This window comes from Triticum dicoccoides, chromosome 4B (genome assembly GCF_002162155.2).
Source record: "Triticum dicoccoides isolate Atlit2015 ecotype Zavitan chromosome 4B, WEW_v2.0, whole genome shotgun sequence".
In the NCBI taxonomy this organism is placed as follows: Eukaryota; Viridiplantae; Streptophyta; class Magnoliopsida; order Poales; family Poaceae; genus Triticum; species Triticum dicoccoides.
Genome location: NC_041387.1, coordinates 23769783 through 23783924, shown reverse-complemented (window position 1 = coordinate 23783924; position 14142 = coordinate 23769783). Strand labels below are relative to the sequence as shown.

Genomic DNA, 14142 nt, shown 5'->3' with positions numbered 1-14142 from the left:
GAGCCATTGGGTCAGGCCCCTGACCACCACCGATCAACCCCTTCATTATTCCTTCATCCAGGCCCTTATCCTCCCTCTTTTCTCTAATGCCCCTCACCTTTCTCAGGTACTCCCTCCGTCCGAAAATACTTGTCATCAAAATAAACAAAAAATGATGTATCTAAAACTAAAATACATCTAGATACATCCCCTTTTATTCATTTTGATGACAAGTATTTTCGGACGGAGGGAGTAGATGACACGGTAATGCTCATTCTCTAAGACTACAAAGCAAACATTCTGACTAGATATTTCCCGTAAAAACACCACGTGCATATTGGCACTTATCATTTGATTGGTGAATTAAGCTTAGTTCTTTCGGTGATATGGCGTATCCGATAAATGCGTGAGGTGCCTCTGGCAACTTCATCAATATTGAGGATCCGTCACCTTAATCTCTTGTGGATGTTTATAACATAAGGTGTATGCTCGTACATTACTGTCATAGGGGTGGATAGGACGCATGTACTGTATGTGAACATGTGAACGTCTGTATTGATACGCAAAAATAAAAAGAACATATGTATTGTGTCTATACAAAAATCATACGTAGCATCGCTTTCTATGCAGATGTGGTACTGGCCACAGCAATTTCAGCATCTGTCTGCCAGCGTTGGACAGACATAATTGGCAATCAAGCCCAACCAACTTCTGCTACCTGCTGAATGTCGCCTTTAATACTTACAGCTCGATATTTTTTTCTGTGGGAGGAGACAATATCTTTCACCAATGGCTCATACTCCGTGGACAGAATCGGCGCGCATTGGCCGTGTAGCACCCCTTCAACTAAACTAATATGCAAATCCGTGGACAGAATCAGCGTGCATTGGCCATGTAGCACCCCTTCAACTAAACTAGTATAGCTAGTTTGTCAAAAAAAAATGTAAAAAAAGCTAGTTTGCCTCCCAAAAAAAGTTTTTTTAAAAGAAAAATTAACTAGCTACTCCCTCCATAATACATCAGTTTAAGCGTCAACTAATTCTGGATGGAAATGATGATAAGATGTGGGCAAATTATGAACGAGCATTGGATACAACTTCTAGAAGGCGACTGTGTATCCGGCCAGGGGAGCTCAGGTATGTACACATTATTTTGGTTCGACTACTTTAATTTTATTGGCTCCAAGGAAATCGTCGTGTAAGATCAATCACAGTTCTCTATCTCAGTCATTTCAGAAATAAAAACAGCCTCTACCTTGTTCATCAAGTGTTTTTTCTTAGAAGAACTCAGATCTACTATAAAAAATATATAAACACCTCAAATGTAACAAAAAATATCGAGGTGCCTGGACCACTAAACGAGCATTGTCGTTGTCAGAATGAGCCATTGACGCGTCACTGTCGCCACTCCGCTACCAGAGCCAATATCGATGATTGCCAGAAAGTCTTTATGCACGTGCCTCTGAGGACCTGCCCTAGAGCCACACTCATCATCATTGAACCCTTGAATCGACCTAAAGAAACTAACACCGAATCTCGTCGTCGAGCGTCTGTGCACGAATCCACGATTTAAGTTGTCTTGGGATTTGAACCGTGTCTATACCTTTACATTCTCTAAGCTCCCTGGGGTTGGGACTGTTTAGTTCCTGCTTGAGTAAGGCCTTCCAAATTGAATCACGAAACTAACTAACACTCTCATTCTTCCAACATAACTCAACTCCCAAATATTTGTGGTTATCCGGTAGATTTGTTATCGCACATGTGAATTAAAGCCTTAGGTCATGATGTCAGTTCAATCTTGAAAGATAATAAGCATTCCTACTCCCTCGAGGGGAGCCTCGAGGGGAGGCGTACAAGGAAGAGTACAAGGAGTTTGAGTAGAACAAGTAAGGAAAGGAGTTGGAGATAGCTACGGTGATTTGGAGATAGCTACGGGAACAATATTCTCTAACACCCTCCCTTAATCTTAACTATCCTAGATTAAGATTACTCTTGAACTCCTCAAATGGTCTTGCTGGTAATGCCTTTGTAAAGCCGTCTGCTACTTGATCCTTAGAAGGAATAAACCGTATCTCAAGTTTCTTTGCTGCAACTCTCTCTCGCACAAAGTGAAAATCAATTTCGATGTGCTTTGTCCTTGCATGAAACACAGGATTTGCAGACAAATATGTTGCTCCCAAGTTATCACACCATAAACATGAGATACGATTCTTCTTGATTCCCAATTCCTCAAGAAGTGATTCAACCCAAATAATTTCAGCAGTTGCATTCGCCAAGGACTTGTATTCAGCTTCTGTGCTTGATCGTGAAACAGTGGCTTGCTTTCTAGCACTCCAAGAAACAAGGTTAGGCCCAAAAAATACTGCAAAGCCTCCAGTTGATCTTCTGTCATCACTACATCCTGCCCAGTCAGCATCAGAGAATCCACTCACAAGAGAAGAATTAAAATGTTTGAAATGGAGTCCTATTCCCATAGTATGCTTCACATATCCTTTAATCCTCTTGACAGCTGACCAATGTGCAGAAGTAGGTGCATGCAGATATTGACAAACCTTGTTGACAGCAGATGAGATATCTGGACGTGTGAGAGTTAGATATTGTAGTGCTCCCACAGTACTCCTATACCTTGTGCTTTCCTCCTCCTGAAGTGGCACACCTTCATATGCTGAAAGTATTTCTGAGGAAGACAAAGGTGTAGGAACTGGCTTGCAATTTTTCATTCCCATGAGAGACAGAAGCTCAGTGATATATTTCTCCTGATTTAACACAATTCCATCTTGAGTTTTCTTGACCTCAATACCTAGGAAGAAATGCAAATCACCTAGGTCCTTCAAGGCAAACTCTGAGCTCAAATCATGCAGAAGTGCATTAGTAGCATTTTGTGAAGAACTTGCAACTATGATATCATCAACATATATAAGCACAAAAATGACTACTCCAGCCTTGTTATAAATAAACAAAGATGTATCAGCTTTGGAGGCAATGAAACCAAGATATTTCAATTGTAAGCTCAATCTGGAGTACCATGCTCTGGGTGCTTGTTTTAAACCATAGAGTGCTTTGTCAAGCTTGCAAACATAATGTGGCGACTTCTTATCCTCATAACCAGGTGGTTGTCTCATAAACACTTCCTCTTCTAGAATGCCATGCAAAAACGCATTCTGTACATCTAGCTGTCATAGACTCCAGCCCTTGGATACAGCAATGGCTAGCACAAGTCTGATAGTTGCAGCTTTAACAATAGGACTGAAAGTGTCCTCATAATCAATACCATAACGTTGTTTAAAACACTTTGCAACTAGACGTGCTTTGTACCTGTCAATGGAGCCATCTGCCTTCTTTTTAATTCTGTAAACCCATTTGCAATTGATGATATTTTTACCTTTTTGATTTGGTACAAGATGCCATGTCTTGTTCCTCATAAGCGCGGAATATTCCTCATCCATTGCCTTCTTCCATTTGGGATCATCAAGTGCACTATTCAATGTTGTTGGTTCTCCTGAAATACACAACATTCCATATGGTATAGTCCCATCTTTTCTTATTTTAGGATTTTGTATACCTTTCTGTAACCGAGTCATAACTCGTGAAGGAGCTGTTGGCTGGACCACAGGAGCACTTGCCGCAGAAGATCCTGAGGAATCTGCATGTGCTGACACAGGCGAATCTGACGCCTCGTGCACAAAAGATCCCGTAGCCGTTGGTGTAGCCGCATGTGTGTCCGCCTCCTCTGAGTGCACACGGGTGCCAGCCACCCGAGCCGGCACAGCGGATCGACCACCCGACCGCGGTTGCAGGCGCACGATGGGCGAGGGGGATCCGGCCCCGTAGCTGGTCCCGCCTGCTGCTGATGTGTCGGCGCGGGAGTGGCGCACGCTGGGCGAGGGAGATCCGGCCCCGCAGCTGGTCCCGTCTGCCGCTGAATCAGCGCTGCGGCTGGTGGGGGCATGATCCGAGGCTGATTTGGTCGCGTGATCCGAGGTCTGCACGCGCACAGGAGTTGCGGGCGCCGCCAGATCAGCTTCGTCATCCATGCCGGGTTCGTCTCCTTCCTCAACATGAAATATAAGATCATCTTGGGCTATATTTTCGAAATTTTGATCATTTTGAGCGCCGTTTTCACCAGGGACCTGCACAGGCAACAGAGAAGAACAAGTACCAGCAGGAATATCATCACTTTGATTAGTACAATTGTCGCCCCCATGATCAAAAGACCGAAGATATGGAGGAAGAAGGAAGATTTCCTTGCGGAGAAGTGCACCGACATTGGGATGAAGGGAAGCAAAAGGAAACACAGACTCATCGAAAACAACATCTCTGGATATGTAGACCCTACCAGTAGGAACATCTAGACATTTAACTCCTTTATGCATGGGACTATAGCCTAAGAAGACACACTTTTTTGAGCGAAAATCGAGTTTGCGTGTGTTGTAGCGTCTAAGGTTGGGCCAACATGCACAACCGAAAACACGAAGAGATGTGTAGTTGGGTGTGACACCAAGGAGTCGTGTAATGGGTGTTTCAAATTTGATGACTTTACTTGGAAGCAAATTGATAAGATATGTGGCAGTTAAGAATGCTTCATCCCAGAATTTGAGTGGCATAGATGCATTTGCTAGCAATGCTAGCCCCATATCAACTATGTGACGGTGCTTTCTTTCAGCAGATCCGTTTTGTTGGTGAGCATGAGGGCAAGAAACATGATGTGAAATACCAAGTTTTTGGAACAAAGAGTTCAATTTTTCATATTCACCACCCTAGTCATTTTGCATAGCAATGATCTTGGAGTTCAGTTTGCGTTCAACAAGATTTTGGAAATTGATGAAGACTTGGAATACATCAGACCGTTTCTTTAACAAGTAAATCCAAGTAAATTTACTATAGTCATCAATAAAGCTTACATAGTAAGAAAATCTCCCAACTGAAGTAGGGGCTGGCCCCCATACATCTGAAAATATAAGTTGTAGAGGAGCAGTAGACACACTAGTAGAGATGGGGTAGGGTAATTGATGACTTTTTGCTTGTTGACACGGATCACAAACTGACTCAACACTATTCTCATAAGAGAGTTTATTTTTGCTAAGAACATATTTAACTATGACTGAAGATGGATGACCTAATCGACTATGCCACCTTGATGATGATGGCTTGGTGACAATGTTTGCTTGTTTATTGGACCACGAAGATGATGATGATGATATGAGTGGATAGAGGCCTCCCATGCACCGTCCTCTAAGAATGATTCTCCTTGTTCTCAAATCCTTAACCAAGAAAAAGTAAGGATAGAATTCTATAAGAACATTGTTATCAAGGGTGAATCGATGAAAAGAAACAAGATTTTTTGAAGTTTGAGGAACATGCAAGACATCTTTAAGGTGCAATTTTTTCATGGGGTTTTTAACAATTGAACTACCAATGTGGGTGATATTCATACCAGAACCGCTTGCCATGCGAATTTGGTCGCCTCCGTTGTATTTCTCCCGTATTGTCAACTTGTCAAGTTCACCTGTAATGTGATTTGTTGCTGCACTGTCGGCGTACCAATTGGTGTCCACGCTGTAGGAGACGACATGCACCTCCTTTTCTTCTTGATCATTCTCTTCATAGCGCCACCAGCAGACACGTGCACCTCCTGGATGATGTCTGTAGCATATCTGGCACTCAGGATAGTCATGCTGCTGCTCGCGTACCTGCTGTTGCTGTTGCTGTCGAGGGCATCCTCTGAATCCGCCGCCTCTATTTGCAGGAGAAGGCCGGCGGTCACCGTGGTCACCGCGGCCGCGCCCTCTTCCTCCTCGCCCGCGGGGTCTGCCACGGGACTGGCCGCGGCCTCTGTAGACGGCGTTGGCAGAAGAATGAAACCCGCCTGAGGACGAGTCTCCCAGCATCTCCATCCTCTGATCAAAGGTGAAGATCTGAGCAAAGAGGTCATCGACGATGATTGTGTTTTTGACAGCGCCGACCGCCGCCAGCACGGAGTCGTAGTCGCGGTCGAGTCCTGCCAGTATGTAGTCCACCATCTCCGGATCAGAGACGGGACAACCAGCGTCAGCTAGTTCATCCCCAAGGCTTTTCATCTTCGCCATATACGCCGAGCTCGACATTGTGCCCTTCTTGGTGTTGGTGATTGCTATCCTCAGATTGGTGATCCGGGACTGTGATTGCGAGGCGAAGAGATTGTTCACCGTCGTCCAGAGCTCATAGGTGGAGTCCTTCCCGACGACTTGCGCAAGGATTTCTGGAGACATGGAGTTGAGAAGATATGACAGGACCTGCTGGTCTTTGGCGATCCAGGGCCCGTATAGAGGGTTCGGCTTTAGGGCCGTCGTCTTGTCCGCCTTCGTGATCTCCACAGTCTTGGGCGGAGCAGCGTCAGAGTTGTCCAGGAGCCCGGTTACCTGCGCACCTTGCAGGGCTGGGAGCACCTGGGTCTTCCAGAGGATGAAGTTTCCTCTTGCTAGCTTCTCAGATGGCGGCGAACCGAGGTTGAGGGCGACGCCGGCTGAAGAAGCCATGGAGACGATGATATGTGGTTCTAGGGTTTTGATCTGTGGCTAGATGTAGGAGAAGAGGTGGCTCTGATTACCATGAAAGATAATAAGCGTTTCTACTCCCTCGAGGGGAGCCGCGGTCTGTATATATTGATATGGGCCGAAGCCAAGCCTTGGCGTACAAGGAAGAGTACAAGGAGTTTGAGTAGAACAAGTAAGAAAATGACTTGGAGATAGCTACGATGAGTTGGAGATAGCTACGGGAACAATATTCTCTAACAGATCTCATGTGCTTTTTTCTTAAGCTTCGGTGCGAGCCGGTCATCGGAGCCACTTGCCAGACTCCACTTAAGTTTGTTTGTTCCATTTTATTTGGTGATCATAATATGTTTTCTGATAATGATATCCGAACAAATGTTTGGGTAACCAAATGTTTTTTTAGTGAATGCCACTTTCTGTCCAATGTTTGTATATTTGTGAGTCTTTACCACATTTAAATTTCTCTGCCACATTTTACCCCAAAGTTGTTATATTTTGTGAAGTTTAACCTAGTTGAACAATATGTTTCAATTCTGACCGACTGGGTATACTTGTAAGGCTGATGTGGTTGGTGATCCTTATTCCAACTCAAAAGCGTGAACCAACTAGGTGTGTCCTTAGTACTCGTGAAAGCTAGCCTACAAATTGTGGCAAATCCGGCAGTGGTTGCCAGGGAGCTCTTCATCACATCGCTCCTCCTCGTGGCATCTTTGTTCATCCCCGACTCACCACTCCTGGGCTCACAGAGTGGGTTTGGCTTGGAAAAAAATTGTATGAGACCAGGTCTCACGGATTAGCGGGTGAGACCCATCCTGATGGATGACATGTGGCATTCACAAATCACAAAGCATCCCCCCACCCCCCACCTGAAATCAGGGGGGGAGAGATTAGATGTTTTGTGATTTGTGAATGCCACATGTCATCCATCAGGGCGGGTCTCACCTGATTTATATGAGACCTGGTCTCATATAATTTTTTTTCGTTTGGCTTAGGGGCGGGGATGCATGTATGGTCGTGCGGGTAGGGAGGACAATCCTATACGGATTGTGCTTCCTAGTTGGCGGACAATCCTATACATATTGCTTTTCCTAGTTGGCACCCAAGTCACCGACCATGTCGGCATGACAAGTGGGCCTAGCCAGCCATAATCGAAGTAAATTGTTAAATGTGGTAAATCTTGACATGATGTAACGACTTAGATGAAAAGTGACAGAAAAATTTAAATAGGGCAATGTTGTCGATAATATACAAACGGGGAGTAAAGGTGATACTGTTGGACAATTTTTGTGTGTGTCTAGATAAAGGAGGCAATGTCCACCGCAATTCCACAACAATGTCGAGATGAAGCAAAGGGTGGACGATGCAATCGATGTATGAAATATGATGCATAGTTGATTTTAATCTAATGATCGCAATTTCTTTTCGCGATGATATATAGGACAAGAAAGCTGTGTATTCTTCAAGTGGGAGAGGGAGATATTATTGCTTGGCACCACGAGAAAAGTGGCTTGTTCTCGGTGAAGAGTGCATATAGACTGGCTCTGAATCTTAAGGAACCGAGGATTGATTCTGGCAATTCCAGTGATGCCATAAATGGGGATAGGAGGCTCTGGAATATTATTTGGAATGCTAATGTCCCTCAAAAAATTAGAATTTTTGCCTGGAGGGCTGATTCTAATAGTTTGGCGGTTCAACTCAATAGGGTTAAACATCATCAAGCTACTCTAGGTACATGATCAATATGTGATATTGACGATGAGTGTATTTTTCACGCGTTGGTGGTTTGTCCCAAGGCTCGTGTGTTCCGTATGGCATTGAAGGAAGTGTGGAAATTACCAGCGGAGGAGACCTTCAAATATTCTGGACCGGACTGGTTCCTTATTTTATTGGACCAATTATCTTCGCATGTACGCGAGCAAACTATATTCATGTTCTGGAGAGCTTGACACTTGAGGAATGATTTGATCTTTAGTAGGGGAATGGAATCCATATCAGCCTCGGTGAGTTTTGTCAAAAATTATTGGGCATTTTTCTCGTCTTGTCATGCTAAAATGCAGGTGGAGATATGCAGTAAAGGGAAGCAAGTGGAGCTGGAACTTTAGCCAACCAATACCATTGTGATGAAGGTTGTTCCTTGGAGGCCACCCACCCCAGACTTCTACGAGATTAATGTCGACGCAAGTTCTGTGGAGGCCATTGAAGCTGCGAGCGTGGAGGTGGTTGTTATAAATCACTGTGGGCAAGTGATCCTTTCCTCCTGGGATTATATTGGTGCTTGCTATAGCGTCGAGGAAGCGGAACTTAGAGCGGCCCTGTCCGGCCTATATATTGGTATGACACTAGACATGCCTGTCATTTTAGAAACTGATTGTTCCTTTGTGGCCTCCGTTTCTGGAAGAGATTGTGGACAGATCATCCCTTGTTGATCTAAAGAAGAAAGCCGTAGATGTCGCAAAGTTGTTGGTGAATTTACAGATTTCTAAGATCAACAGGAGGGCAAAATGGTGGCTCATGATATTGCAAAGTTTAGTTTTGATAATAGATCTGATGGTTTTCTTTTTCATTCCGTTTCGCCCTGCGTGGCAAAGTTTGTTACGAATGATTGTACGGGCATCTTAAGTTAATTAATACATGGTGGGGTTTTTCTAAAAAAAGTTTGTTAGTAAAATGTACTGAAATTGATTTGCTAAACACGTCGATTTTCTAATGCATGCTTAATGATAGTCCACAAAAGTTTATGAGATATACTACGAGTACTACTATATGCATGATTGGTTCTTTCAACAACCTGTTATTATTGCGTGGTCACGGAAATAAAATTGCGTAATATTGTCCTGTCCATCCATCGTTATCAGACAGAGAGAGAGAGAGAGAGAGAGAAACAGTGACAAAATTTCATAACTCCGGGTAGTTGTGAACGGTGGTGATCGTGAACGGTGGTGATAGCATGCTGTGGTACCAAGATTTGAATACGCCCACATGACCGATCACGCTCGCGATCCCATCGCACGAGATCATCTATAAAACCCACCGGAATTCCCACGGAAAGGCAGACCAATAGCCAGACTCCCAAACCCGAATGACGACGGCCATGTCTCCAATGACCATCCTCCTCGTCCTCGCCGTGGCCGCGACGGCCGCGCCGCTCGCACAGGCTGCATGCGCCGACGGCAGCGGCGCCATGCTGCACGGAGTGGCGAACGACGTCCTCCTGGAGTACGGCCTCCCCAAGGGCCTCCTCCCGGACTCGGTCAAGTCCTACACCTTCGAGAACGCCACCGGCGACTACCAGATCGAGCTCGCCAGCAGCTGCTACGCCTGGTTCGGCGACCACTACGTCTACTTCGACAAGAACCTCAGCGGCACCATCTCCCACGGCGCCATCACCAACCTCTCCGGCGTCATGGCCAAGAAGCTCTTCATCTGGGTCTCCATCACCAGCATGACCGCGCACCTGGAGCGCGGGGTGATCGAGTTCCGCGCCGGCTTCATCACGGAGGACGTGCCGGCGTCGCTGTTCCAGGAGATCCCCGTCTGTGTCGACGGCGTCGGCGGGCAGCTCCGCGGCGCGGCCGGGGTGGTCCGGGAGCTCGGCCTGCTCCCCGTCGCCGAGGTGTGAGTGACTTCCAAGTCCAGAGTTCGAACGCGAGTTGCTTCCATGCCTTTTGCTGAAATTTACTACGTATGGTTGGCAAAAAATATTTGCACTTTTCTTGGTAGAAAAAGAGATATGAGACTATGAGAGGTACAAACTATGAGAGATACAGTCGGGGTGCGATCTGCGATGTAATGTGGGGAATTGCATATTTGAAGTTCAATAAAATAAATCTTTTATAAGAATATACGAGCAGAAAGACAAACGGTGGTGAATCAAATGCTGGTATGATGAGATATCCAGTGATCATTGAATGTATGGTAGTACTTCTACTACGCCTTTTCATTGAAATGGAGGGAGCACCAACATGACCTCCGTTAGAGGCGGAGCTATTCGAGCTTGCGTTCCTGAGTTTTAACACGGGCTTTTTCGATCGATCAAATAGTGTTTCGAGTCGGATATAATTTAGCAGGACTGCTTACTAGCACCTGATACCGTGGTCTCATTCGATTAACCATGAGTTTTGCCACTTAGGTACCTCCCCCCATGCTTGAAACGAACTCGCTCAACTGCTCGGGCACAGCGATCTCATGAATTACGGTTGTGTGCATTGTTATGATGCACCAGACGGATATCTAAATGGCCAAACAAATTGACCACCCTCCAAGGTCGGATTCCATGATGGAGCTTTCAGGTCGCGGGGCTGCGCCAATGTGTCGACCGACAATGAGAAGACCATGCTACCCCACAACGTGCCAGTAGAATCATTGATGGGCTTTGGCCCCGCGTGAATCAATTATTTTCCTTGGCCATCAACAGTGGAGGATGGTGTCAATGGCGGCCTATGTGGCTTGGCAAATTTGGAAGGAGAGGAACCTCAAGATTTTTCAGAAGGACAAATCTACGGTTCATGAGATTTTTGTGTGAATTCATGCTGACATTGAGGCCCTTGGGCATGTGAGTAATTGCTTTTGTTATCTAGGTTTTCTTTCTTCTTTGTTTTTTCCCGATCGATGACAGCATGTACAGTCCCCCCCTCCCCCTATGATGAATTGGCAGAGCTCCTGCCGTTACCCGTAAAAAAATCAATTATTTTTGGGATAATCTCAGAGGGCTCTTTTTGTGGTGTAGTGACATGGGTAGAGAGTTTAGTCCCACCTTAGTCTCATAGCGAAAGTGTCCTTTCAGTTTGAGCTCGAGTGAACAGTAAAATCCAAAAAAAAAACTGAATTTTTTTATGACAAACTTCAACAAATGTTTTCAATGCTTGCACATCATGAAATGGCATTCGTGGAATTCATGGCAAAAATAGCATGTACATAACATTTGTCAATACCCTTCGCCCCTCCCCCGTCAAGCGGGGTTGCACTATCTTTGATCCATGACTCGAGGCATTAAAAAACAAGATGCACCAAACAGAAGAAGTTATATAGTTGTTGGAGTAAATGACCACGGGTAGCCTAGCCGGCTCCCTTTGGCCCTTAGAAAAAACAACAGGCCGATCGAGCCTTGGAGCACCCAAGACGCGGGGCCGCCTTCCTCCGGCCGGCTGTCTCACAGGCCAACTACCGGAAGGCGGCCCAGCCCTAAACTCTCTTGGAGAACGCCATGATAGGGCCGACTCCAAGAAGCCGGTCCAAGAAGACCGACTCCAAGAAGCCGGCCCAAGAAGACCGATTCCAAGAGGCCGGCCCCTGGCAAGCGGCCAGGGCCGTGCCCTAAAAGTCTGCATCCCCATAACGATGATGGGACAGGGCGTGGCAACAGTGGACCCTGCCACCCCCGAATCCCGGAACACTCATGGCTACAGTACGCCGTACGGGACAACCATCACCCGTCCGGCGTGGCACTGTTGCCATGTTGATCATGACGCCCTCCACGACGGGCTGCCAGTACGGCCCGCAGGCGGCCGGCCCCTTCGGTCAGAGAGACGCCCGAAGGCGGCCTTGCCTCCCCCAGACGGCCTGAGGCATGGCCGGCTTCCTATGGCCGGCTTGCTCCCCTCCTCGGGGCGCGCGCACCATTAAAGAGACAAGACGAGGTAAGGCTACAGTGAGAGCCCGCAAGGCGGCGGCACCATAGCCATGCTTACCTCGACAAAGCCCTCGTCATCAGAGGCGAGGCAACAGTAACCAGCCCCCGACAAGACCCCCAAGCGGTGGGGCCGGCCTGTCGACCAATGAGCCGGCAGCCGGCGGGACCGACCAGTCGGCGGGCCCGAGCGGCCGGCGGAGAAGCCGACGGCCATAGACACTGATGGCTAGGGCCCGCGCCCAGCCGGATTACCATTGTACCACCGGGGGGTAGGCCTATATAAACCCCCCGGGGCACCCATGCAAAGGGTTGATCTCATAGAGTTTCAGACACTACCGTAGGGATAGAAGAGAGCTAGCCTTGCCCTTCTTCCTCCTCCCACCGAACAGCTCAAGGAGCCTCTTGTAGCTTCTTGTTGATCTAGTGATCATGCGGAGACCCCCCAGAGCAGGAGTAGGGGTATTATCTCCACGGAGAGCCCCCAACCTGGGTAAGATCCGCCAGCGTGCATGTCTTCGCCTCATCCCGTTTCCAGGCACCGACGATGTCTTACTGGCTCCCACAATGATAAGCCATCCGTTGGCATATGTCGCACCTACCACCCGACATTTGGCGCCCACCATGGGGCCAGGTGCACCGTCGTCCGGAGACCTGCACTGGACGGGAACCCTTTTCCTCCCCAGCGAGCGTAGCCAGCCCGGCACGCCCGATGGCGCTTGCCCCGACGCGCTGCAAAGCGTCGACGATGCCTGCGTGGTGAGCTGCCTCGCCGGATCTTCTTGGCGAGGCTCGCATCTCCGACAGGCCCGCATCCAATGCGGGCACAGGCTGCCCCGAGAGCCGCCTCGTCAGCCTCCTCGACCAACTCCACGTCTCCAGCGAGCCTGATAACCCACAAGTGTAGGGGATCGCAACAGCTTTCGAGGGTGAAGTACAACCCAAATTTATTGATTCGACACAAGGGGAGCCAAAGAATATTCTTGAGTATTAGCAGTTGAGTTGTCAATTCAACCACACCTGGATAACTTAGTATCTGCAGCAAAGTATTTAGTAGCAAGAGTGGTATGATAATAATGGTAACAGTAGCAACAGAAAAGGTAAATGTTTTTGGGTTTTTGTAGTAGTTGTAACAGTAGCAACGGAAAAATAAATAAGCGAAGAACAATATGTGAAAAGCTCGTAGGCAATGGATCAGTGATGGATAATTATGTCGGATGCGATTCCTCATGCAATAGTTATAACATAGGGTGATATAGAACTAGCTTCAATTCATCAATGTAATGTAGGCATGTATTCCGTAAATAGTCACACGTGCTTATGGAAAAGAACTTGCATGACATCTTTTGTCCTACCCTCCTGTGGCAGCGGGGTCCTAGTGGAAACTAAGGGATATTAAGGCCTGCTTTTAATAGAGAACCGGACCAAATCATTAACACATAGTGAATACATGAACTCCTCAAACTACGGTCATCACCGAGAAGTATCCCGATTATTGTCACTTCGGGGTTGTCGGATCATAACACATAATAGGTGACTATAGACTTGCAAGATAGGATCAAGAACACACATATATTCATGAAAACATAATAGGTTCAGATCTGAAATCATGACACTCAGGCCCTAGTGACAAGCATTAAGCATAGCAAAGTCATAGCAACATCAATCTCAGAACATAGTGGATACTAGGGATCAAACCCTAACAAAACTAACTTGATTACATGGTAAATCTCATCCAACCCATCACCGTCTAGCAAGCCTACGATGGAATTACTCATGCACGGCGGTGAGCATCATGAAATTGGTGATGGAGGATGGTTGATGATGACGACGGCGACGAATCCCCCTCTCTGAAGCCCCAAACGGACTCCAGATCAGCCCTCCCGAGAGAGATTAGGGCTTGGCGGCGGCTCCGTGTCGTGAAACGCGATGAAACTTTCTCCTTGATTTTTTCTCCCCGAGATGGTATATATGGAGTTGGAGTTGAGGTCGGAGGAGGTCCGGGGGG

The 14142-nt window shown here is 46.9% G+C and overlaps 1 protein-coding gene across 1 annotated transcript; it reads left to right on the top strand.

The window, feature by feature from the left end:
- Window positions 1–9553: 9553 nt before the first annotated feature.
- Window positions 9554–10350, top strand: LOC119294705. Its single transcript, XM_037572948.1, has one exon. It carries the CDS (start codon window positions 9588–9590, stop codon window positions 10125–10127), a length of 540 nt encoding a protein of 179 aa, XP_037428845.1. The 5' UTR covers window positions 9554–9587; the 3' UTR covers window positions 10128–10350.
- The last annotated feature ends 3792 nt before the right edge of the window (window positions 10351–14142 follow it).